The sequence below is a fragment of the Gambusia affinis genome, linkage group LG14 (assembly GCF_019740435.1).
Source record: "Gambusia affinis linkage group LG14, SWU_Gaff_1.0, whole genome shotgun sequence".
NCBI classification, from domain to species: Eukaryota; Metazoa; Chordata; class Actinopteri; order Cyprinodontiformes; family Poeciliidae; genus Gambusia; species Gambusia affinis.
In genome coordinates, this window is record NC_057881.1 from 25576663 (window position 1) to 25602657 (window position 25995).

A 25995-nucleotide genomic window follows, 5' to 3' on the forward strand; every position below is an offset into this window, starting at 1 on the left:
TCTAACGCCACACCGTCCTGACTGCAGGCTGCTGCTGTTCACTTACATCCGAGAATCTAAAGTTTCGATATCTGTGTCAGAATAACCCTGGAGTCAGATCATGAGGAACATATTTCCAATTATGTGTAGCCACGTCCTGTAATATACCGACACCTAGTGTTGATATTGCGCTATGGATTTGTGTTGATGTACACAGAGTGAACAAAAGTAGAGTTTTTTAAAAGAGACATCAAACTTATTGTTTTCCTCCCTCAGTCTATGTTAATTTGTTGTTAACTGAGATTACAGTAAAATAAGACTATTATAACATTCCTCATATGAAACAAATGGTATAACACCCATTAAAGCTAATTTATGTTATATTTCACAAATAGTGGAAAATTATGCAACTATGGACGCAAATAATTCCAAGAAAAATAGGACAAAATTAAAAATACTTACATGAATAACAATAAATCTTATGTTTGTGATAGAATGTATTTTTGTATTTTATTTCCAGTTTTATTATCCATTCGAGTTTTTTCCTCGGTATATTTAAAAATTATTTGAATTAGTTTTTACTTTTATTCTGTTATAACAGAACAATATGTAATAACAGTAATGCTTTTGAATTTGAGACTTTATATAGGTTTTAGCATAGTGTTACCAGGCGTTTGGCAAAACAAAACTACTCCAATTTTGCTTTGTTGGAAGCGTATTTGAACAAAAACTTGCTGGAAGCCTCCAACAACTTTTCTCTCAAAATCACCCTTTCATTGGCTCCCTATATCTTCTGGGGGGAAAAAGCATCTCCACAGTATGATGCCGCCACCACCATGTGTAACCATGACGGTGGCGTATGTTAGTTTTAGGTGAATGGTCAAGTCTTGTTAGGGTTGCAGTGGTAAAAGGCACTTTAAATATTCAGTTTAACTATTGTTTTTATCTATTATATATTTTAACAGTGTCTTTATTTCCTTCTAAAAAAAACCATCTAATGTTTTACAGAACAGCTGGTTTTACACAGAGATCAGGACTCCATTAAAGCAGCATCTAAAGCCATTAGGTGGCACTGGGTTCTATTTAAGGGCATCGGGTTGGGTGTTAAAATGCATACTGATACTTCTGAGACTTATTTATAGACATTATAAATGGAGGTGGAATATTATCCCTGTAATTGTGAGAGTACTCTCTGGGTGCTCTCCGTCCCTCTAAAGCTACGCCAACTTTCGAAACATCAACACAGAAAACTGCACCTTTGGCCGGTTACAAATGTGCAAAGAACAGCAATAAGTTGCTCAACTTACCCCGGAAATCACCTTAGGTCATATGACCCATGTCACATGACATTAAAACGCTAGAACCCGCCTCTGATATCTCATTGGTCAACACCTTTCCTGTCTGTGATGTGATTGGTCGAGACGGGACGTCAATGGGTTTGTGTTTCTTCATAGAGTGTTTTGAGAGGTACTGGTTAGCATTTGGAGACATGTGTTGTCGTGTTTCTTTACTGTAGTCCGGCTCTTTTCTTTTTCCTCCGTATTAGTTAAACCTGGTTCAGACACAATGCGGCCTTTGTACGTTGCCATTATTCTTTTTTGGGCCGCCAGCGGTAAGAGACTACGCTATTTTCCCTTCGTGTGTTTTCAGTCAATGAAGGTTGCATGAAACCCGTTAAAGGAGCTGGCATGAGGCGTTATTGTTGCATTGTGGCAGCTGTCGAAATAACGTTCCTAGCCACTAGCTGACAGCTAGTAATGATGATAATTTGTGCTTTAGCTACTTTTTATGCTGTTAAACGGTAATTCGCAGCACCAAGCTTGACATGTGTTGTTATTTCTCAGCTGTTTTGTGTAATAGGCTGAGTTGAAACACTTATTAACGAAGGGCGTCTATATTCTGTGTTTTATACGGCGGAAAAATGCTATTTTGACACATTAAAAAAATTACATGTCAAATCCGTGACATTCATTGTTTTATTTTTGGGGGCTTATTTGTAGCCACACATGCAAAAGCTGTGCCTTCTCTTCCTGACTTCGGGGACACCTATCACGTCAAAGGTAAGCTGGATAATGGCAGGTTTTAGTCCTGATGACGGGGATCTGTATCCTTACACTTTAAGGTTTCTCATTGCCATTGCAGGTGTGATCTCTTTGCCCTATGCTGAAATTTTGGAGCCATTTGAGGGCTGGTTTGACCTCGCAGCAAAGTCCAGCCGTATAGACTATTATCATGGTAAGAGGACTACTCAGCCTTAGGCAGAAGGCTTTTTCAGCTGATTCTGTGTTTTAAAGGAATATACGGACTGAATGGATCCAAACCTGATATCCTGTTGTGTCAGTGAAAAGAAGCCAGACTTCAGCAGCATCATCAAATGTGAACAGGAAGTTAAAAAGAAATGAGAACTTGACCGGCTAACTCATGTGACACGCATCACTTTAGTTTTTTTTTTTTATTATTATTATTGAACCCGAGTTCAGATTTTTATTTTTCAGACATGTAAAATATAATGACTAAGCATTTTTTAAGTGAACTTGACAGTCACTTCCAAAAATATGCACACTCTTAACTTTTTCAGATTTTTATTTTCTTTTTTATCTCAACCTTCAGTCAGTTGTTTTGGCATTTTATGTAATTAAAATTAAACTGTAAAGCATTGCATTTTCAAACTCTTGCAATGGATGTTATGTTTTGGACTGTTGCTCTTTTGTTGTAAATATCAATTTATGTATCTGTATCTATATCCTCTTTGACTCCTAAAGGCGATTGATAATCTGTGGTCAGATCTGAAAAGTGAGGTTTCTGGTCAACGTATCTGAGCTTGAGCTGCTTTGAGCAGAAGAATTGACAAATCAGTCTTTTGAAATGCAAAACTGATGGAGAAAAACCTCAAAATCTTTAGTTGCATCAAAAGAATTGACTTTGGGGAATATAAATGTACACCACACTTTTTGGGGGAAACAAAAGTATCTGTTTTCATTACAGTTTTGCACAACCTTCTGCTTAAGCCTTTCGTGATAACAAATTTTCCTGGACAATAAATTGCCCCAGAAATGATTGCGATAAATGATGGTCCTTTTTGTTTTGAGACCCTTTTCAAGTAATATATTAATGATGGCCTCAGAATGCAAGGTTGCTCTATCAAAGATCAATAATACTTCAATTTTGTAAGGAACACTTAATACTGCAAGTGAAAGACATTTTAAATATCCAAAATAAAACATGACAACCAAAACGATAAATAAGATGGATTGTAACGTCTCTGTAAACAAAAATCCCTTTAAAATACATAAATTATCAAGCTCGTTTTAATTTATCCTGCCACTAATTGATTCCCAGTGCAGGTTTTCTTGTGTTTTGCTCAATCAGATGTACCTTTAAAAATGAAGCGATGTTTTTGACTGTAAGGTGAAGAAGTATAAAAGCCTCTTTCCCAACTGAAATGTGAGCCATAAAATTGCAGCAGGCGGTCAGATAATGAGGAAGCTAACTCGATCCATGATGTAAACGCAGACCACTGCTGTCGGTTCATTGGTTCCTGCGTCGCTCTAAGCATCCCTCTGTGGCTCCCTCTCACCAGGCCAGGTCTCCACTTACCAGTTGGCGGCTCAGCAGGAGTTTGGCGTTTCCTATAAAATCACTCCTGAGACCACAGAGGTGGAGCAAAACGTCATGAAGTGCTTTCAGGTGAACGGCACGAAGGACGAAGCGGTCGCACCGCAAGCGTCGCTGCCGGACGTTCAGGGCTTCCAGGTACGCCTGCGTCCTTCACACTGACCCTACTGACGACATTTCAGGGTATCAGTTGGATCACATTTAAAACTCTTCTTCTCCTTAAGTTAAACTAGCATTACAGTTTGACAGTGATGTAGATGGCTTAGAACTGTAAGCAGCAGCTATGCTAGGGTCTCTAAAATGATGAAGAAAATAGCAATATAGATATAGGATGGTTCTTATAGATGATTTTGTATATTTTTTTTGTAAAGCTTTGACACTTCTAAACTGTGTTACTAACTGCAAGACAGACTTAAATATCCATCCATCCATCCATCCATTTTCTGTTCATCCCTTGTCCCTAATGGGGTCAGGAGGGTTGCTGGTTCCTCTCCAGCTGAGTCCCGGGCGAGAGGCGGGTTCACCCTGGACAGGTTGTCAGTCTGTTGCAGGGCAACACAGAGACACACAGGACACACAACCATTCCCATACACACTCACACCTAGGGAGAATTTAGAGAGACCAATTAACCTGACAGTCATGTTTTTGGACAGTGGGAGGAAGCTGGAAAACCCGGAGAGAACCCACCATGCACAGGGAGAACATGCAAACTCCATGCAGAAAGACCCCGGGCCGGGAATCGAACCCAGGACCTTCTTGCTGCAAGGCAACAGCTCTGACTTGAATACCTGAAAACATTAATATTTTAACACGTTTACATTAGCCTGCAGCCTGCTGCTTAACCGTATGTTGCTTTAAGTTTGGCGACAATAGTTTTAAAATATCACTACTGTAATTAGAATAACAAGCGGCGTCGCTTTGGTTTACACACCCTGACTGTCCTCGTGTTTCACAGCCAACAACATGTGCAAACACCAGAACACACTGAGGTTGCCTGGCTTTGCTTTGTAGGAAGTTATCAGCGATGGCAAAAATGCTAATCATCCACTTGGGTTAGCATTTCATTCTCACCCTGCCATTTTCCTCTGTAGTTCTTGAGGATGGAGTATTACGGCGGCTCGCTGTGCGAAGTCTGGCAGAACGTGACGACTGTGGGCCACAAGAAGAACACCTACACACTGTGGGTGACAAACGCAGAGAAAAGCACAGACGGACAGAAAAGCACTTCCATACCCCTACACTACGAGATGATGGGATACAACACTCTGCTGGGGTCCCATTATGACAAGTACCTGGTGGACTACAAAGAGTTCAGCACCCGTTTTGACCCCAAAGTTTTCTCTCTGCCTGAAGGTTTGAAGGCGAGCCGTCGGATTTAGCTGGACCTTTTTAGAATCATTCGATGACGTTAGCAGTTACGTTTTCTTTCTTTTCCGTCTAGGGATGACTTGTGGGGGATTCCCAGGTCCAGGGGTGGAGCACCACCTGCTGGCTAACCCGATGAAGGAACTCATCTACACCTCGGCTTCAGGCCACTCTCAGAAGATGTTCAGTCATTTCAAGGAGAAGTTCCAGCGTCAGTATGGCGACGACATGGAGCACGAGGAGAGAGAGCATGCTTTTCTTCACAACCTCAGGTTAAACAGGGTGTCCTCGCATCCTTAAAATGTCTTAAATTCAGGCACCAAATATTAAGGCCTTAAAATGTAAGCTAATCTTAAATACATTAATCACAGGTCTTACATTTTGTAGAGGCAGGACTGTTTACAATTGTATATTCTCATATTTGTAGCATTTTTGTTCTCTGTCGAAAGTTTGAGTCGCATGTAGACATCTTCATTGCTTTGTGACATGAGGCAGTTGAGGCTACTGATAACTAGCCTCAACATAAGATAAGATAAATGCAAAAAGTCTAGCTAGCTACATATCAAAAACATTACTGGAGACCTTTTCACTCCATAAATGGTTAAAAATCAATAGTTGTAACAACTAGAGGCAAAGCAGTTAGCTTGATGTAGAAAAGTTATCAGCTGCAGATAAATAGATGCAAAAACATTCACTAGTTGTATGTAAAAAATATAGCAATATAGATGCAAAAAGTTAGCTTGCTGGATGCAAATAAAAACGTTAGAGTTAGCTAAATACTAAAAGGTCTTACCTTGACTTTGATGCAAAATTGTTACAACTATTGATTTTTAACCATTTATGGCAGGGGTGTCAAACTCCAGGCCTCGAGGGTCGCAGTCCTGCAGTTTTTAGATGTGCCACAGGTACAAACCACTGGAATGAAATGGCTTAATTACCTCCACCTTGTGTAGATCAGTTCTCCAGAGCCTTAATTATTTTATTCAGGTGGTGCAGCAGAGGCACATCTAAAAGTTGCAGGACTGCGGCCCTCGAGGCCTGGAGTTTGAGACCCCTGATTTATGGTGTGAAAAGGTCTCCAGTAATGTTTCCTTGTTGCTGTAGGTATGTCCACTCTAAGAACAGAGCTGGCCTGTCCTTCACCCTGGCTCTGAACTCGCTGTCGGACCGCACCATGTTGGAGCTAGCAAGCATGAGGGGGAAAAAACAAAGCAAGACCCCAAACAAGGGTCTCCCCTTCCCAACGAAGCTGTACAAAGGGGTACAAGTACCCGAGTCTCTGGACTGGAGACTTTATGGTACGTCTGAGACACTAATCTTTTCCCCTGAAGTCAGATTTGTCAGCACTTTACTTGTTGCTCATCCTGTGTCCATTTTCAGGTGCTGTGACTCCAGTGAAGGACCAAGCCATCTGCGGCTCCTGCTGGAGCTTTGCCACCACTGGAGCAGTAGAGGGCGCCCTCTTCCTAAAGGTGAGGCAGAACTAGGAAGCAGCTTTTAGCATGGCGAGTGATCCCATTCCACTGTTTTCCATTGATGGGCTAATTTCCTATTCTCTTTGAGGATGCAGATGTTCAGCACAACGCCTCATCTATTCACTATTTTCACTGCACTTAATTCTGGTGAAGAGAAAAAACTGGCATCACTTTATCATTAACTGCATCTAGGGCAAATAATAATAATAAAAAAGATACATTTCATGTAGCAAGCAAAACTGATCAAGTTATTTGAGTTCTTAGTGACATACAGACTCATTCAACAAGTTAGAATATTATTGAAAAGCTCATTTGTTTCAGAAACTCTATCGCCAGCACATTATATAGATCAATTACACACAGAAGGATGTTTGAAAGCCTTTATTTTTGTTAATATTGATTATTTTCCACTTCCAACAAATAAAAACATGACATCTAACATTAGAAAATTACAGCCAGCCTATAAAGAAATGCAGCTTTAATACAAAGTATGCTTAGTGCCTGCTTTAAAGGCTGTCAATTTTCAAAGGCATTCCTTCTCCTGCGTCGCCTAGCAACTGATCCAAACATGGGAGCAGTTTATTATGGGATCTGATGGCACCCTGTCGAAGTGAGCAAATTCTTTGACTCCGTCTCTCACGCATGCCGCTCTCCATCACGTCTCGTGGCCCGGGTCCAGTAGAGGACAAATGGTTTGCAAGTAATCAAACCTGCTGAACTTTTTCTCCTTTTTTTTGTTCCAAATTTTGAATGCATTTTGTTGAAATTTAATTCAGTTTGTGGGATTTTATTCAGGGGTAATTGGAGTAAAATGTGGAGGAATACAAATGCTCACCACATTTGCCAAGTTTCTTTTCCGGTTGTCGTCAGACTAATCTGTAGTAGCTTTGCGTAGGAGCCTGTGTGCGCTTTTCTTTTCAGGACTCTTTAGTTAAGGTACTAAATTATCGACCGGAACACGCTAAAGTCGTTCACGTGTTTTGTTTCATAGTTCTCCCGTCGATCAGACGTGTCGGGAACGGGGGGGGGGTGGGCGACCGATGTCGAGCTCGATCAGGGAGCTTCTTGGAGTCGGTGCTGCCTAATTGTTCTGCAGCGGTGGCAGGAACGCAATGTTCCGGCTCGGAGGGAGGCTTTAGTCCGGCCCACTGCTCCCCTCCCGCAGTGGGACGGTGACCTGCGCTGAGCGGTGACCCCGGTCCTCACCGGCAGCTTCACAAACACAGCCGGCTTCACTTCCAGACCGTCTCACAGCATCACTCTGCAGGTCTGTGGAGGAACAGCTGCTCCAAGAAAGTTTCTGTCTGTTTGAGGACGGTTTCACTTTGTCTGGAGAAGTTTATAAATCGGTTGTTAAACACGTGCTCAGGGTTGCTGGAGAGCTTTAAAAATTCTGTGAGAAATTGTTTCCACTTTGTCTGATTGTTTGTATGAATTTTTGAAGCTAGTTCTGAGACGGTTGTTGTCAGTGAAATGTCCACCATTACCTACATTCAGCTCAAGTCATAGTCTTTCAGGCAGATTTGTGTGTTTCTTTAATTAGTGGCTCAGGTGTGCAACCTTTAAATGTTTCCCTGGATAAACTTTACGGAAGTGTTTGAAGAACTGATGATAAGAAAGGAGGAACTTGTAAAGAATGTGACATGACTTAGACGTTATCCTGCCTTTTTTGTTTCTTTCCTTGTTTCCTTCTGCGTTTCCTTCCATCTTTCCTCAGCAGTCTGTACTGATTAAACAGTAATAAACTTATAGGAGAACTTTTGTATTTATCTTTTGTAGATGAATATAAAGTAAATTTTTACATCTGGGAATGTCAGTTTGGAAAAAGACTGGAACTTTGAAATGAAAAAACATTTGTCTCTAAATAAATGGGTGAATCCCAGCTGTACGATGCAGTAATGCAGAACGGTGCAGCTGTGAGCTACGACTTTTACTCTTTGAATCGAACAAGTAAAATGTTTTACTAGAATATCTCTTATAAAACAGAAGAGAATGCGTGGCTTATTCTTCTCTCTCTATTGAAAGAATCAACAATAAATGCGTGTTTTTAATCTGTAGAGGTGAGAATACGTTGCTGACCTTTGACCCCTGTTCTTCCAGACGGGCTCCCTGCAGATCCTGTCCCAGCAGATGCTGGTGGACTGCTCCTGGGGCTTTGGCAACAACGGCTGCGACGGTGGGGAGGAGTGGCGAGCGTACGAGTGGATCATGAAACACGGAGGCATCGCCACCACGGAAACCTACGGCGCCTACATGGGAATGGTGAGCCGAATTTTATCGCGACTCTGAGGTTTTTAGCAGCTGCGGAGGTGTTTCATATCGCCGAAAAACCTCAAACACGTTCAGAGGTGTTATGGGAAAAAAACTTTGCCTCTGTGAGGTCAGCCACATTTTTTTTCTTCTTCCAAAGTCGGCTTCATTTTTATTTTTTTCTTCCCCTCCCTGAACAGAACGGATTCTGCCATCTGAACTCGTCGCAGCTCACCGCCCACGTCAAAAGTTACACCAACGTGACATCGGGTGACGCGGACGCCCTCAGGTTGGCCCTCTTCAAGAACGGCCCGGCCGCCGTCAGCATCGACGCCTCGCACCGATCGTTCGTCTTTTACAGCCACGGCGTTTACTACGAACCGGCTTGTGGTGAGTTTACATCTCTCCGGACGTTCCGGACGTCTCTGTTCCCGTCTGCAAGCTGACGTTCCATCCCGTTATCGATTCAGGGAACACCATGGACGATTTGGACCACGCCGTGCTCGCGGTGGGGTACGGCACGTTGAACGGGGAGTCGTACTGGCTGGTTAAGAACTCTTGGTCCACATACTGGGGCAACGACGGCTACATCCTGATGTCTACGAAGGACAACAACTGCGGAGTCACTACAGCCGCTACCTACGTCACTCTGGCCTAGATACTTCCTGTTTGCTGTTGATGTTTACGCTGTTGTCAGTGCCTGGGTCTGAACGACACTTTATGTTTGGTGTCTAAGCAGCCTGAAAATATTTAGGGGCGCACTGATCCACTTCTTTCATTTCCAATCACAATATCTGAGGTTCAGTATCGTCCGATACAGAAAAACAGTGCTGAATTAACGTAGAACTTTCTTTTTTTAAACAGACTGAACTACTATATTACAAATTTATTTGATGACTTTGTACCAGTACAGACGCCAATAGCATGGCAAATATTTTTTTGTTAAGTCAGTGTAATTAGGAGTATAGGAGGCAATGTAACCTGACAGACAGTAGGTTGACTATCTTGGTTGAACAGGTGTAAATTAAACTTCAGCAAACTTTCATTCGAATCGTTCAGGAAGTTCAATTAGCAATTCTAAAGTACGACATCACTCGGAGCGCAAAGCATATAGAATTATATTGAATAGATCTGTCTTTGTGGATCAAGCACGTTGCCACTGATTCATAATCTAGAATTTTATTTCACTATCGGAACCGATACAGATAATATCGGATCGGTGCATCTCTGAAAGTATTGTTTTGCAAAAGTTGCACAAATATGTGGTCTTTCTTTTTGTTTTGTTTCAAACATGTTTATTGCTGGAGGCATCAAGGCACTACGCCTTCATTTCAGTTATACAAAATACATTTCATCACACATTTCCACTTGATCGTTACACATTTGACAAAATCGTGACAATAAAAACGCTGAAAGTTCTCTGCTTGCAGTGCCATCTCTGCTTCGTCTTGGGCTCGAGGGCATGCTTTCTTCACTTCATTCAGCCGAATGTCAAAGCTTTCCACCATCACTATGCCTGCAGAAGTATTTCCACAAACATTTGGTAAAATCACAGGTTTGAAAATATTGAAAATGGGTTTCATGAAATAGAGCAGGGATCTGCAGCCCAAAGAGCCATTCTTACCGGCAGTTCACCTAAATAAAACGTGTTTAGAGCCACAAATGTTGCACAACATTTTAGAAAAAAATTTAAGTTATAATGTCTGAGACATATCCACCTTATAACCACAAATTAACTTCAGTTTTTAAGCTTTGAAATGAAGAAAACTAAAAATCTTCAACAAAAACAAAATGGATTAACTTTCCTCTTTCAGATGTTATTTGTGGAAAATATTTTGGGGGGAAAAAAAGTTTTCTATACGACAAGGAATATTAATCTACAAAAAATATACTTTCAAATGTCATTCTGTTACGGAAATTCAATGTAGTTATTCCATGAGATGATGAAAATAGCTAAAACCTTAAAGTGTTATAGCTATTAGACACATCCATTTCTTGTTTCCTAAAAGATTTTTTTGATTTCTCATAACTACAAATTCCCATTAATTACATCTGAAATAGATATGTGTTAATATATATGTATGTATGAAATATATGTGGTAATATATGAAACCATTACCACATTACTGATTAATATTTTCATATTTATTGATGCCATAATGGACCGGTCTGTAGAGAAAATAGTTGGCTAAATAAATTACCAAAAGAAGTTGTAAAAACTGTATTTTCACTGCTATAAACACCACAAAATATTGTAATATTTTAAGGGATATTTCTCCACCCTATTGTTTATATTTAAAAGGGTTATGTGGTTCTTTATCATTTTACCCAAAGTTATTGTGGAAGTTTCTGAAGAGCCGCGGGCTGCAGACACCTGTAACAAACCAACACGCTTTCACTTTAATTATCTTCTACTTTGTGTAGTAATTACAAAGTAGTAATTATCTACTTATCACAAAAAATCCCAATAAAATTTGTGGTCGTGTTTTAAGAAAATATGAAGAATATCAAGATATTCTTCATATCTTGATATGAAGAATATCATATCATATATAAACTTTTTGTTGTTTTTTTTTAGCTGTAGACAATGACTGTTTTAAAAACATTCATTTGCAGCAGAAATCTGCAGTAACTTGATGCCTACACTTTTTCTCCACCATTTCTTCTTTAAATGCAACTACAGCCCTTAAACCTACTAGATCATACAACTCAACAGAGTATATATTACGTTTCACTCGTCCAAAACAGCATATGTCTACAAAAAATACTAAAGTCAAGCACCTTGATTTATGCTGATCTGTTACATCCCATGATTTCAATACAAAACCAAGTTTATAAAAGTCATACAAAGGCTACACGGCGCATGACAAAAGGAACTAGTGCATGCAAACTAATCTCAGCTGCAGCTACTTGGAAAAACAGCATTAAAATACAGCAATCATGCTTCACATTACAACTCAAGAGACATGATACACTTTGGAAAAAGTGTTTTGTATGAAATGTAAAAATGCTTAAGAACCTTGTCCAGGATTTACAGTCATTTCAGTTCGGTGAAGTTTAAATGTATCAGATTTAAACAAACTAAAAGATGGGAAGACGGTAAAGACAGACAGAAGCAATGCGTAGCAAAGCTGAAGCAGACCTTTGAAAGCGAGTTGAACGGGTTCAAAGGACTCGGCACCTTTGTATTGAATATACTGCTCTAAGCATGAGAAAGAGTATGGAATATTCCAATGTTAAAAGTAGAGATATGCAATATATCGGCATTAACATAAGTATCGGCTGATGACGGTCATTTTTTATCGTATTGTTTCAATAAGTAAAGCTATGGCGTTTTATTGCTATTTATGTTCCGTTATCAGCATGTAATGTTTGGTCATGTGATGAAGCAAAGGATTGTGGGGAGTTTAGCTGAAGCAGACAAGCAACGTCAACATAATGGTCATTTTATAATATCAAAAGGGTAGAGAAATATATATAATATCAGTAAATATCATTTATCGGCCAGAACAACAATATTAATATCGGACGGTGCATCCTGAGTGAAAAGTCATTGGCAAAATGACTTGGGTCCTTTATGAAGTCTTTTCTGAACAATCCATCAACCTGTGGACTGAACAATTTAACGTAGCTGCAGATCCTCCAAGAAATTCCTGTCTGAGATCAGGCATGAAAACATTTAAAACCTCCATAGCTATCAACCCTAACACCTATATTTCTTTACCCAAGCGTTGCCATTTTGTACCAGTATGCTAAAAATCACTGTGTATTAGTTTATTTCACTTGTTAATTCAGTATTTTGATGAATTATTCAGGTAATTACAAAATACTAAAATCTTCTTAGGGACAGTCTTTCTGGAACAATTTAATTTGAACATAAGAGAGGAAAATATTTAATGAAACTGTGTCACGCAACTTGATGAGAAGCGAAAGCGACGCACCAAACGTGGCAATGTTGACAAAATGGATGTCTGCAATCTTCGGTAAACTGAAGTAAATTGATCCATTGAAGAAAATAAATCTTCGTAAAGTCAGAAATGCTATGATAATATATATCTAAATCATATAAATGAATAATGACAACTGTTAAATGTGTTGTTCATCTGAGGTTGTCCAAATTGCTGAACCACTTAACTCGATGTCCGTTTACATAAAACCCTAGAGCTGAAAGGTACTTCTGCTTTTCAACGAGACTCTGTGGCGTTTATCAGGCCTGTAAGCTGCATTAGTGTTGGAATGACAGTTTTATGTAGACATTTATAAAGGTTCACAAATTTGCAAAAATGTCTGCAAACTCCTGAGGTTTGCAGACAAACCGTAGGAGGTTTGTTCTTCCTTACATCTAGGGTGCTCTAAGTGAATTTGCTTTGTGAAACTGGGTTAAAGGTACAAACTGGACGACGGATATACGGGAGTGTAAACTGCAACTATTCCTGACTGTTGGTTCTCACCTGCATCTGCTTAAACAGTGAGGTTTTCATTGGCCTTGCCAGGAGCGCTGAATGCCTTCTTTGTGTGTGTTTGTGTGTGAACACCTTGTGCTGATTTGGTGTGGGGTGCATGTCTGGCTTTCTTGGATGGAGCTCATAATCACATCATGACTTGCAGTTGCATAAAAGATGATTGAGTGTGTTAGACATCGGAGCTTTGAGGCAGTGAAACATTTGGTTGACAGAATCGGCTCATCTCTGTTACACACTCGAGTTCTGGCTCGCTAGATGTTGCAGCTGCTCTCTGGTGGATCGAAGTCTTCGTACGGCTCAAGGTTTTCCAAAATGGGACCCATCCTGCCAGAGATAAAAATACACACATAAAGATTTCTAACAGTACCTGGAGTCATATAAATTGAACTTTAATTGGTATTTTATTTGATATATCTAAATGAAGCTAGCCTGGTAAAAACATTGAAGAAGAAGACAAGAAATTAATTGTGTAATTTTTTTATTTCAAGGTCAGTTTAATTAACATAATGTTTTTAATTATTTCAAAATATATATATATTGTACGACTGTTTTTTAACTACTGATTTCATATTATTTCAGTAACCAAAACGGATTATGTTTTACATGTAATGGTCAGGTATCAACAATAAGCCCACCCTACTCTTAAACCTCTAGGAATATTCCTCTATGATAACCAAATACTGCTTGTTAAACGGATGTTTCTTCCTCTGTTGTGGAAGAGGAATGTCGAACCACGTTCACCTGGTTAGACGTTTCAGAATCTGAGTCTGAATCCGAGCTGCTTTCCACGTCTGAATAATAACTTGTTTGCCAAAAAGGTATCCAAACAGGTTCCCAAGCCTCGTCATCCGACGTGTCACCGCCAGCACCTGGATCATTTGAATTGACTCTCCAATGCTGTGGTGAAAGTTCTTTCTCTAAAATAATTGGCAAACGTTCCACTAATACCCATTCTTCAAAAAATCCTCAGGATTTTATTTGTCAAAAACACCTCCACTGGACTGCTCTCTGGTGTCCCTAACTCAGAAGGAGTATCAGATAAATCCCCTTCGGTGGGAAAAAGCGAAGATCAAGATTAGAATCAAGCAGAATTGCATTGGAAGGCAATGGCTAGGCTAACACGCACCAGTGCAACAGGTTTTATTTACAGGGACTAGGTCTTTATCTAGCCACAGTACCTGATGTCCCAGTTCTCTACATCCTCCAGCGTGTCTGGCAGAGGTCGGTCAGCAGTTTCAGGCAGCGCCAAGGCGAGAATGGCTCCCAGAAGCGGGGAAGTGCCAAAGATGATAAGCGGCGTGACGGGGTTGTGGTTGTGCAGCATGTTTATAATGGGCGCCAATACGCCCCCCATCCTCGCAAACATGCTGGACACGCCTATTCCTGTTTGCCTGCAGATACACCAAGTGCCGAAGCTGCAAGACTGCATGGCTGAGGAAACCTTACACTACTTGGCAGAAAACGTAGAAGTCCTACCTTACCACAGTAGGGAAAATCTCAGCAGTGTACACATAGATGATAGCAAATGAGGCCGTAATACCAAACTTCCCAACCATGGCAAGCCCAGTCAGGACATTGGGATGATCTACAGACAAAGAAAAATATAGACATTTTAGAGAGCAGATTTTATATGTATTTGTGGCTGATGGATGGGATTGTTGGTCGGATGGACCAATGGATGAGATTAGTGATTGGTGGGACAAAGAGGATTGTTGGTTGGTTGGTTGGTTGGTTAGATCAACCAGCCACCAACTATCTATCCTCCATCTATGTAATGGTGGATAGATAGATGGATTATTTGTTTGGTTGGACAAGTGGACGGACAGACTAATGCTAGATTGATGGACTGGTTGGTTGGACAAATGGATGGATTAGTTGGACGGATGAATGGACAAATGGATGAATAGATTACTTTGTTGGACAAAGACAGTCAGATTGACTTCCTAGTTGTATGGACAAATTAATTGGTGGAATTGATGGATTCATCTTTTCACGTTCTTTCTTCTTATTATTTATCTGTATTTGGAAGATAACTAAGTCAAATTTCAAACTTTTCCAGACTGTGTAGGTAGGAACCCCTTGAGAGTTAGCTGCGAGATCCTGCAAAGCGCATATCATTTTAAGAGATTTCCTGACACTGCAACCAATCCCTGGTCTCCATCCTCCATACCTGCAGGAACGGCAAGCATCAACAAGCAGGCAAGACCCCCAATTGCCATGAAGCCACTCTGGGAGAGGCGTCGGCTGAAGGGCAGGACGACCAGGACCAGAGAGCGAGCTGGGATCTCAACCAACCCAAACACAAACTGGGTCAGGTAGAGGTCCGTCCCCAACCGAGACACACCCAGAGACAGCCCATAGTACACTAGCACGTTCACAAACCTGTGATTGCAAAGACAGAAATATCAAGAAAGATCTCGAAATAACGTTGAGGAATGCTGAAAATGGCCAACAGAACATACCAGATGTAGAACAAAATGATGGTTCTCTTTCTCATCTGTGGTGTCCGGATTAGATCCATAGCTGAGTGACTTCGCTTTGAGCCGCCTAAAAACTCCCACCTTTCAGCCTGATGTGTAAATGAACAGGACACACAAGCAAATAAAAAACTTGGTGGTGGAAAATGACTTCAGCACATAAGTTTTACCATACGAGTTTTACGCAAGCAAGCAGGAGTAGTATGCAGCTGAAAGCAAAGCACCACTCAATACAAATGGAAGAGGACTGAAGAAGATCCTCTGCAGTCGAGGAAATGCAATGTTCTATAATGACTGAGTAAGTTATCTAACCTTAATGCAACTCAGAGTGTTTTACACTTAATGAACGTTGAACATAAAAGACCCACAAACAAACAGCATGTTAAATCCTCAGCGCTAAAAGGCCAGTCCAAACATCATCAGAGAAGAAATATAATATCTGGAATTGTCCAAGCCTTTCAGACTTGAACTGGCACTCTTCCATTGTGTGTAGAGAAGTTCTGTAGAGAAGTTTTTAAAAGTGCACTTTCTCCGGTTGACCTCAAGTCTATGAAACTGAAGGAACTAAATACATAAAAGGATTGTTTTGAATTTCAATCAAATTACTAAATGTCTGTTCATAGCATCAAAAGTCTACAATTATCAAAATGTTTTCTGAACACATTAAAACACAAGAAGAATTTTTACTGAAATTTAGTAAGTGCAATAAGCAGCTGAAAGCCAGCATGATTGTCTGAACAGGAACAATACTCCTTTAGTATTTAGTTAGGTTTTATGCTAACAGGAATAGCTGTATTTTGGAATAGTTGGAAGGACATTACAGACAACCTAACATCCTTTCTGTCAATTTCTTATATTCTTGTTCCAAACATACATTCCTAGGTTTAAACATTTTTGGCCACTTTTTTTCAGTAACTTGTGGGAGATATTTAAGAGTGGCCAAGCATTATATATGAAAATCGATTGTTGGTTGGACTGATGGATGGATGGACGATAGGTTAGACAGATGGATGCACTGGTTCATTGGACAGTCAGACGGATGGACGGACAGATTGACTGGTTAGTTCGATGGACAGGGTGGTTGGATGGGTAGACAGATGATAGATGCCCAGATGGACGGATGGATTTGTTGGACAGGTGAACTGATTAATGGATGGATTTCTGGAGGGATGGACTGGAGGACAGATCGGCAGCAGCTGAATTATTTTAACAGACAGATGAAACTGTTAAGTTACAGAAAATTCCCCTACATTTTGGACTGGCATCCTTTTACTTTACACTATCTGGTTGGTTGTATGTGTAGATCACAGGTGTCAAACTCCAATTCTGGAGGGCCACTGCCCTCAAACGTTTAGTTGTGCCTCTGCTGCACCACACCTGAATAGAATAATTAGATCATTAAGGTTCTGGAGAACTGATCTACACAAGAGGGAGGTAATTAAGCCATTTCATTCCAGTGTTTTGTACCAGTGGTACATCTAAAAACTTCAGGACAGCGGCCCTCCAGGACTGGAGTTTGACACCCCTGGTGTAGATGGATGACTTGATGAATGGTCAAACGGGTGGCTTGGTCGATTGGACTGACAGACACATGAATGGACAGATGGAAGGACGAATGAAACAGAAGCACACCTGGACAGCAGGAGGTAAGACCCGGCCGTTAACTAGCGCAGCTTTGCGGAGGAGTGCGATGGCTTCCTCTCTCCTGTCGTTGGCCAGTAGCCACCGGGCAGACTGGGGCAGAACCCTGATGGAGGACACAGCAGATATAAGGGGGGAGGAGGAACTCAGCGCCACACAGAGGACATTTACTGTATAGCATGAACACGCATAGATCCAATTTTCCGGTTGAATCTCCCACCGTATGTAGAAGATAAGCAGGAAGCCTGGGGCTGATATAGCGAGCTGCAGTTTTCTCCAGTCTCGTATCAGGTAGGCCACCCCTGCAAGCAGCATGTATCCCAGGCCGAAGGTGTAGTCCGTGATGATGCCCGCCAGCATGCGTCTCTTGGTACACGTCCACTCAGTACCTGGCGTAGGAAGATTGAGGAGGTTTTGGGAGAGAAGAGGACAAGAGCTGTGAGGTGGAGGATAAAGTGGCAAGGGTTACAAAGAAAACCATTGATTTTGTTTTATACAAATATCAAAATAACATACAAGTGGAAGTGGAAATCAATAAAACGTAAATAATAATTTACATAATAATCTGTTATGCATCAGGCAGAAAAACCTGAGTTCATACTTAATTGCAATAGTGGAAATATGGTTCCCCATTAAGCCTTGTTAGTTCTAGCTCCAGTTTTTAACTCTATACCTCTAGCTCTAACTGTAGATTTGGACAAGTTTAGACAAGCAGCTATTTTCTGATACAAGCAACACACACATCCACCGTAAGAGAATAGAAATGTACGCAATGTCACATCTATGACAGGGAAACAGGAAGTCGGAGGTTATAACCTGAATGTTCATAGTTCACCTTGTCTTGTTCGTCTTTGAGTGTGATCGTTTAGTTCATACCAAGAACAAAAGCGTTGATAATGACTCCAGATATGGTGGTCCCAACTGCGAAGCGAAGAATCACGTAGACTGGGAAGTTGGGCGCAAAAGCTACAGCGACTCCAAACACAGTCTGCAGCGCGATGGACAACAGCAGGACCAAACGTCGACCGTACCTTTCACAAAGAGAGTACTCTTAAGATAGTGACGGTCTGTCAAATAAAATCCCAAGATAACTCAAGATGTGGTTTTTAGGGTTCATGTTAAGTTTGCAACCCTGATAACACATTTAAATGTTGAACCAGAGACATCTTCCAAAATAAGGCAGCCTAACCAAAACCTGTCTTTATAAAAGATGGACTGTATGACACATTCTTGGTTGCAGATGTTCAGCACGTGAATGTCTTATGGTAACTCGCCTTCCACGGTGTCATAATATTTACATTGATACTCTAAATGACTTGTAAAGTGGCTTCTAATTTGACGTTTGGGATTTGCCTCCTGATGTTTTCTGAGTTGCCGTCCTCATATTCTATTCGCCTTTTCTCCGTGTTTGCAATAATCTTGTTTAAAGTATCAAAGTTTTTCTCAACCACCCAATCAATATGCTGTTCATTTCTTTCTTGATGACTTGTATTTCAATAAGAAGCTGGACATTACAGGCAGCTTGATATCTTATCGTTCTCCGTGGCTTGACCTCAAGGCTCCTAATCTTGACAGCTTGCGCTATTAAATCTTCTTTATTATATCAGGATTTTAATTCCACATCAGCATTTTCATTCCTGACTCACAAAATGGTCACTGTGGTTTCTTGCTGTGGTTGTTTTTTCTTCTTCTTTGCACTTAATGAACAACTCGAGGTTTGCGAACAAGCAGCAGGCTTCCATCTTAAAGGTCAGTGTTTATGGCAGGGATTGGCTAAACGACAGCTGGGATTGGTTCAGCCTTCGTTCTATGGAGAACATCTTCATTCTCACATGGCTCAGCTTTTTCACAAGAGTATTTTTTATTAAATATGCTATAAATTGACAACTCATACACCCAACACAACTTTAAGTATTACGTTAGCATACTAAATATTTGGCTCCAGAACAAATATTTAGTAAGCAAACTAAACATTTAGTTTGAAGCTAACTATTTAATTGGCTAGAAAACTATTTAATTAGTAAGTTTGTAAACAGTTAGCTAGCTCAGACCTAAGTGAATATTTAGCTAGGCCAGTCTTGCTGTCTGTAGCTGCCTTCGACCAGCCTAATGTGAATGCACAACAAGATTCCCAATAAGAAGAGTTCGGACCCAGAGCTGAACTTTTAAGGTGCATTCAGGGATAATTTGTACACTGGGTTGTGTATAAATCAAAACAACTCCGAGCATTTCTTTAAAAAAAAATCCTCAGCTATCAAGGCTGATTGATTCAAAAACATCGGTCACTTTCAGCTGGTTCTATTGTTGTATAATATTATCAAGGATTTGGCTATATCAGATTATTTTTTAATTCCCTGAAAATAATTAAAACAGAGTTTCTGAGAGTTCTACACTAGCAAACTCTTTCCAGGTCCAAGACCTAAATACATTTAAAAAACGACAAAAAAAAAATATATATATATATCTATATATATATATGTGGGGCTTGCTGTGGTTGCGTAGGGAATAGGGTGACCCATTTTGAAGGCCCTCAGTCCTTGACGCGGCCGTCGCGGGTTCGATTCCCGGACCCGGCGACATTTGCCGCATGTCTTCCCCCCTCTCCTTCCCTCTTTCTTGTCAGTCTACTTTCAAATAAGGGACACTAGAGCCCACAAAAGATCCCTGGAGGGGAAAAAATATATATATTTACTTTTTTCTCTGCTGAATAAAGTCAATATATATATATATATATTTGTTTGTTTCTCTTGATCGAGGCGTGCTGAGATGTGCCTTTAAATCCGAGGCACCTGCTTTTACTCTCTCCTGAATTACATTTTGTCACCAGTTTGAGTCAAGCCCCCTCGTGTATTTTTAACTCTTGAACTAACTCACCGCGGTTTGTCAGCCGCCCTACTTACACATAACAACCACATGCCAGCAGGACTCCTCCAGCGGCGCCCGCCCCTTTAACCACGCTTTGATGCTGAAGATCAGCCTGGATTGGCCGAGTCTGGAGTCTTGACTAAGAGTCCGAGATTCGAGCCTTACCTGTCAGCCATGGCTCCAAACAGCACAGATCCCACCAACAGGCCGAACATGTAGATGGACGATCCGAGGCTGTTCAGTCCAGCTTTGCTGCACACCAGGTCCCACTGGGAGGAGAAGAAAGGAAATAGTTAAAAGTTGCTACTGAATCCTATTTGTTCTGTCTTTTACAGATGGGTTTCTCTAGGAGGAATACAATTTTTACTTGTTGTTTGACATTTTCACCATGTACCATATAGTAGCTTCAGACTAAAGTCCTCTCAAGGTGCTAAAACAAATGTTTGGTTTTTATTTTTAATCAGGTCTCTTTCTTTTTTATTTTTTCCCACCAGGGGGTCTTTTTGTGGGCTCTAGAGTCCCTTATAAGACAGAAGGCTGACAGGAAAGGGAGGGGGGAAGACATGCAGTAAATGTCGCCGGGTCCGGGAATCGAACCTGCGACGGCCGCGTCGAGGACTCAAGGACTCCAAGTGTGGGCCGCGCTACCCCCTACGCCACCACAGCACGCCCACATCTCTTTCTTTTTAACTTATTGAGCTTTTCCTGCACCCGTGATTTTTCAGGTTTTACGCAGAAAGACGAGACACGCGGAAACAGATTAAAAAACATCTGAAAGAAAATGCTAAATGTTGCAGATGTCGCACAAGAAATGAAAAATGTAAATGTGCCAACAACTAGAGCCAAAAGCATCTACTGTGAAGGAAACACCAGTCTAGGTGTTTTAAAAAGAAAAAAGAAAGAAAAAAATAAAGGGCTCAGGAAACCGCTAACAAGCAGCACAGCCAAAACAACCACAATGTGCTAAATGTTGCAAACTATTTGTGGCAGCCCCGTATGGAAGCAAAAAGAAAAAGAAAAAACAACCACAAATCATATCTGTGTGGTTTGTGGTTGTTTGGTCTCTGTCAGGACGTCTGCTACACGGTGTGTGTAAGTGTGTGTCAGAATCACACACAAAAGTGTTTTGTTCTCCTCCTATATACTTGCTCATTTTATGAGCCGCTCTTTAATTAGTGCTATGATAAATGCTTAGCAGTGGCTGTTTTCGGTGTGGCTGCTCCACTAGCGCGTCCATCAGCTGCTCCAGGAACAAGTTTTCTATTGGTTATTTGCAAACCCGTTCCAAAGGGAGTTGATAATCCCTCTGGAGGAGAACGATGCGAGGACTTATTCATAACTCTCACATCGCTCGACAACAACGTCTGCACAACATAAATGTCATCATCTGCTGGTACGCCCCGGAGGTTAACACAAGAGTTATTTTACCAACTGGGGACAAACAATGGAACCCAGCCACGACTGTAATTTGGTGTGTTTGTGTTATTCAAAATGTTTACTATTACTAAAAATAAATAATAATAATGAAAAAAAAACGAGCTTCTGTTAAATAAATGCAAACGTTAAGTGTTGGAGGATAGGTAGGCCCCCGTGAAATCCTCTTTAGTATTTTCCAAATTCCAATTTTTCCATTCTAATTTTTCTGAACTCCTGTTTTTTCCACTTTATTCATACTTATTAACCCAAAAAGTGTGAAGTATGAGGTGTAAATAAAAATAAAAATAAAAATAAACACCAATAGCTAAAGGCCAACATTTACTGTTATTCTGTTTCACAAATGTAACACCTGCTGTGGTTCAACATTTGTTTTATAAGGTGTTAAAATGTGATTCCTTTTATTCCCTTCTAACAGCCTTCCCTTCCAGCCAATACCAGCTAATTCTGTGAAACTCTGCGGTTTATTGTGGATCCCATTTTGTTTACTAAATACCGATATCGCATCTGCCCTTTCCACATCGTGGAACTCATGAGGCCCTCAAAGTGGACATGGACTCATACCACCACAAACTGTTTTGGGACCAGTTTACGTTCACTAAACACAGCTAATATCTGCCGTCATTGGTGGCCATGCTAACTAGCCTGACCATCGATAGGCTCTGCTATCAGGAAGAAGCTGTGGAGTAGCAGCTAAAGAGCAAAATGAGAGGGGAAGAGGCAGCATATACAACCATGATTGACAGTGCTAAGACCCTCCTCCTGAATCTGATTGGTTGTTTCTAGCTTGCAGAGGAACTTAATTTTTTCACAGTCTATCTGTCTCATACAATACTGTCACAACATAATGACAGTTTCAATAAATAGACAAAAATATATTTATTCTTTTATTTATTTATTTATTTTTACCAAAGTTATGTTTGTGTTGAGCGGAGGGGGCTCCCCTCTGGGAATACCCAGGACACCATCCACGCAGGAACCGCCACTGCTTATTAAGCAACGTGGTCTACCTTATTATAAATATATATATTTAAAATCCTGTTCCTACGAAACTTAGGAATTTATTCTTGAGCTGAGCTCTTATTTCCGCATCGCATCATCCTCCGGTACCTCGGTGACAGTGGTGCTGTGGAAAACCTCCGTGCTGTAGACCCAGCCGCGGCCGCACGGGACGCGCTCGGTCCGATTGCCCTGCGGCCGCAGCATCACCTCCGAGGAGAAGCAGGAGGACTCCGAGAGGCTGGCGTTCTCTGCGGGGAGCGAAGTCTGATTCCCCGCTTCTGAGCTGGAGCTTTCCCGGCAGCGGTAGGGCGGCGTGGCCCCGGTGAAGATGCTCACCATCATGTGGAAGGCGAGAAGGATCTGAGGCAAACAAATCCAGATGTACAAGATCTTCTGATATTTGCCAAAGCCGCCGATGGCAGCGAGGACCTGGTCGAAATTCATAGGATGGGAATTTATGTGGATCGACAGGTCAACGTGGAAGAGTGGCTCCTCTGCAGCACCAGGCAGTGACTTAGACCAGGATGTAAACAAGGTGTATCTTCTCCATGTGCAGCAGGGGGAAAAAAACACAGCAACTATCTGAATCAGTTCTAGTCCGAGGTCATCTTCCCCCTTCCATACCTCCACCAAACGCCGAGTTCTCCTGATCCACGCGTGAAAGTTTTTCTCTCTCTCTCTCTCTCTCTTTTTCTTTCTCTCTCTCTCTCTCTCTCCCTCCGCATCACATAATGGGAGGAGCGTGTGCAGGTTCACCGCGGGAAACCGGAAGCAATTAACGGTCCACAATCAGAGGCAAAGTGAGAGAAGACGCGCGTCCCTCAGAACCCCCCGCGTGCTTCTGGTTTCCCACTCGAGAGGAAATTTGGGTGTGGGGGTATAAATGGCAGCGGAGGTGGTGTGACGTATGCTCTGCTGTACAGGGCAACAGTGCCATGTATGACAAAATCCTGTACAACACGCTGTACGTGTGGATTTAAGCGCTGATTTAAAGGCACGTTTATTACATAATATTCAATATGTTTGTTTTCTGAATTACGACTCACAGGAAGCGTCGTAATTCATAATTCAATTGTGCAATTACCGTTTTATAAGCATCTCATTTGCATAAAACGGTCGTGGAGCACGTGCCTTTGGCTCACATCAGCTCTCTGCTGCCATCTACTGTTTGATCAGGTGGTGGAAGATTTAAGATAAATGTGGTGCGTTTCTATTTAGAGGATCGAAACTGACATAATTAGAAATAAGAGGAGAAATGTAAAAATAACAAATATGAACATTTTATATCAATATTTTTTTAAATACATATTTTAAATAAAAAAAAATATTTTTAAGTAATTAAATTCATAAAAAAAATAAAGAGACATAAATGCATCTATAAATAAAAAAACATTCAAAAATGTTTTTAAGAACAGTAAAAGTTAACTTGTGTGCTTAAATCTATAATTTGCTGAAACTAAACTGAAAAGATAAAAATGAAGTTCAATTGAAAAATGAAACATAAAGTAAACTTGTCCTTTTTAAAAATATTAAGTGCATTTGAAGCATATTGATTGATTTATTTGTTTATTGGATCATTGATATATGTTTTGATTGTGTATTTCGGACCTCTATAAATCCTTTGAAGATTTTTTGTTTGATCTGGAGCTTTTTATTTAAAATTTACCCCAAACCAACTATACTTGCATAACAGCATGTAATTAATCAGCAATGACTGTTATAAACATTTGTTGTTATGATACTGTGCAAATACACATTAATGTAAATAAAAATGCTATGATCTGTCTCAGGAGTGAAACACATTAGGCGAATCTGTGATGCAGAAATTGAAATGCCTGCTTTTCTTAGAAGGTCAGAGTTACCTGCCACACACTTGTGTCCTGAAATGTGAAGCACTGAAGCACATTGACCGATTACGGTTTGGATCACTGAATCCAGAAAAACAAGAATGTGAATTCTGAATAACATTTTGAGTCACAGCTCTAGAAGCAGACAAAAGCACACAGCCACCCAGCTTAGTATTTCCAAAAGCAAAAGAGAGGAAAGAGATACTTTGATATTCAACTGATATTTACATACACTGCATTAAAAAGACGCACACACCTTTCTTTTCCTCACTCTCCGAAGTTAAATCAGACCAAATTGTTGCTGTTTGCTAAATTGTCAGAAAACTTAGCCAGAACAGTTGATTGTGTTTTGTTTGTTTGTTTGTTTGTTTGTTTTTAATTTCTTTGAAGTCAGAAGTTTGTCCAAAGGTTCGTGGTCAGCTGGCAAATAAAGATAGAGTTAGGCTACATCTGAGAACATGAACAACTGTAGAGCATGGTGGCGGCAGCATCATGCTTTGTGGATGTTTTGATGTTGATGCTACTTGTGCATTACGCAAATCGGATGAACTAATTGAAAAGAGAGGAGTTTTTTAAGCACTTTCAAAGAGAAACATATCAGAAATGACCACAAATTAAGTCACACATAATATACAAACAATGTTTTGTCTTTTAAATAATCTTTTTCCCTAACGTGTTACATGTTAATGCTGTCTGAGATTGTCTATTTATTTATTTTTGAACAGTGCACCTCACCAAATTGCGGTTGCTTTTGTCTCGTGTTTTCGTGCTTGAAGCTTTTATTTTGAAAGCGGAGCGCCGAAGTCGTCCTGTTTCTGCCTCTGACGCTGTGACTGCACGTAACAAGCTTCAGAGGAGGACCGCTGGAGAGGACGGACAGGTGGGGGGGTAGGGGCGCGATGTATGGATGAGAGGCCGAAGGAGTGGACCGGGTCCGGGCATCGTTTGGAAACCAGTCGGAGTTCTAATTCATCCTCCGGAGCTGCCGGCGCTGCAGAGACAGAGACAGAGTCCCAGATCTCCCATCGCTCCGCCCGGCCTGCCTGCCTCTGTTCCTGCCCATCCCTGGAATATTACCCCAGCATCATCATCATCCCGGCCCGCCTGGCTGCCTGTAGTTCCCCCTCTTGGATGTTTCACTGAGACGGGACACCCGAATCTTTTCATCGTGAGAGTAAGTAGAGAGCAGCTCACGTTATTGCCAATGTCATCCACCATAAGGTCAGCCGATCACGTTCGTCGTGAGGACACATGATTTCGAACAACGAGGATTTTCACCCATGACGCGACCTGCTGATGGAGATGAAGCCACACCCCTCAGGCAGCGTTCAAATAACATTGTTTCTGGCACATGCAACTGTGAGCCCTGACTTATTTGCTGGTACTAACCACACCGACTGCAGAGGCAGCTTTAACTACACGAGTCGTGTCACACTGTCATTTCTACCGACAACTTAATATAGGTTATTTTGATAATAAATCCTGGTCTGGGTTGTTTTAACACCAACAGGGTTTGAAAAAAAAGAGCCAATGTCAGCAAGCTAGCAGAGCCGGTCCTAAACATAAAACGGTTTGGGGGTC

At 41.0% G+C, this 25995-nt stretch overlaps 2 protein-coding genes across 4 annotated transcripts; one reads left to right on the plus strand and one right to left on the minus strand.

Annotated features, from left to right (window-relative positions):
- Window positions 1-1407: 1407 nt before the first annotated feature.
- On the plus strand, window positions 1408-10104 carry LOC122843943 (digestive cysteine proteinase 2-like). Its single transcript, XM_044139096.1, has 11 exons — window positions 1408-1591; window positions 1980-2039; window positions 2122-2214; window positions 3560-3732; window positions 4687-4948; window positions 5037-5232; window positions 6065-6258; window positions 6341-6432; window positions 8536-8697; window positions 8886-9075; window positions 9156-10104. The coding sequence occupies exons 1-11, from the start codon at window positions 1546-1548 to the stop codon at window positions 9341-9343; spliced, it is 1656 nt and encodes a 551-aa protein (XP_043995031.1). The 5' UTR covers window positions 1408-1545; the 3' UTR covers window positions 9344-10104.
- On the minus strand, window positions 9954-23324 carry si:dkey-166k12.1 (solute carrier family 22 member 13). 3 transcript variants are annotated; one of them, XM_044139097.1, is made up of 10 exons: window positions 22676-23321; window positions 20297-20400; window positions 18143-18297; window positions 17487-17655; window positions 17258-17372; window positions 15611-15717; window positions 15319-15530; window positions 14625-14733; window positions 14327-14539; window positions 9954-13472 (listed from the first exon to the last, which is right to left on the minus strand). In XM_044139097.1, exons 1-10 carry the CDS (start codon window positions 23009-23011, stop codon window positions 13400-13402), a joined length of 1593 nt encoding a protein of 530 aa, XP_043995032.1. In that variant the 5' UTR covers window positions 23012-23321; the 3' UTR covers window positions 9954-13399. The 3 variants fall into 3 exon arrangements, 2 of the variants coding, with proteins under 2 accessions (XP_043995032.1, XP_043995033.1); XR_006372801.1 differs by having other exon boundaries at window positions 10888-13472; window positions 14630-14733; window positions 22676-23323; XM_044139098.1 differs by having other exon boundaries at window positions 10888-14539; window positions 14630-14733; window positions 22676-23324.
- Between the last annotated feature and the right edge of the window lie 2671 nt (window positions 23325-25995).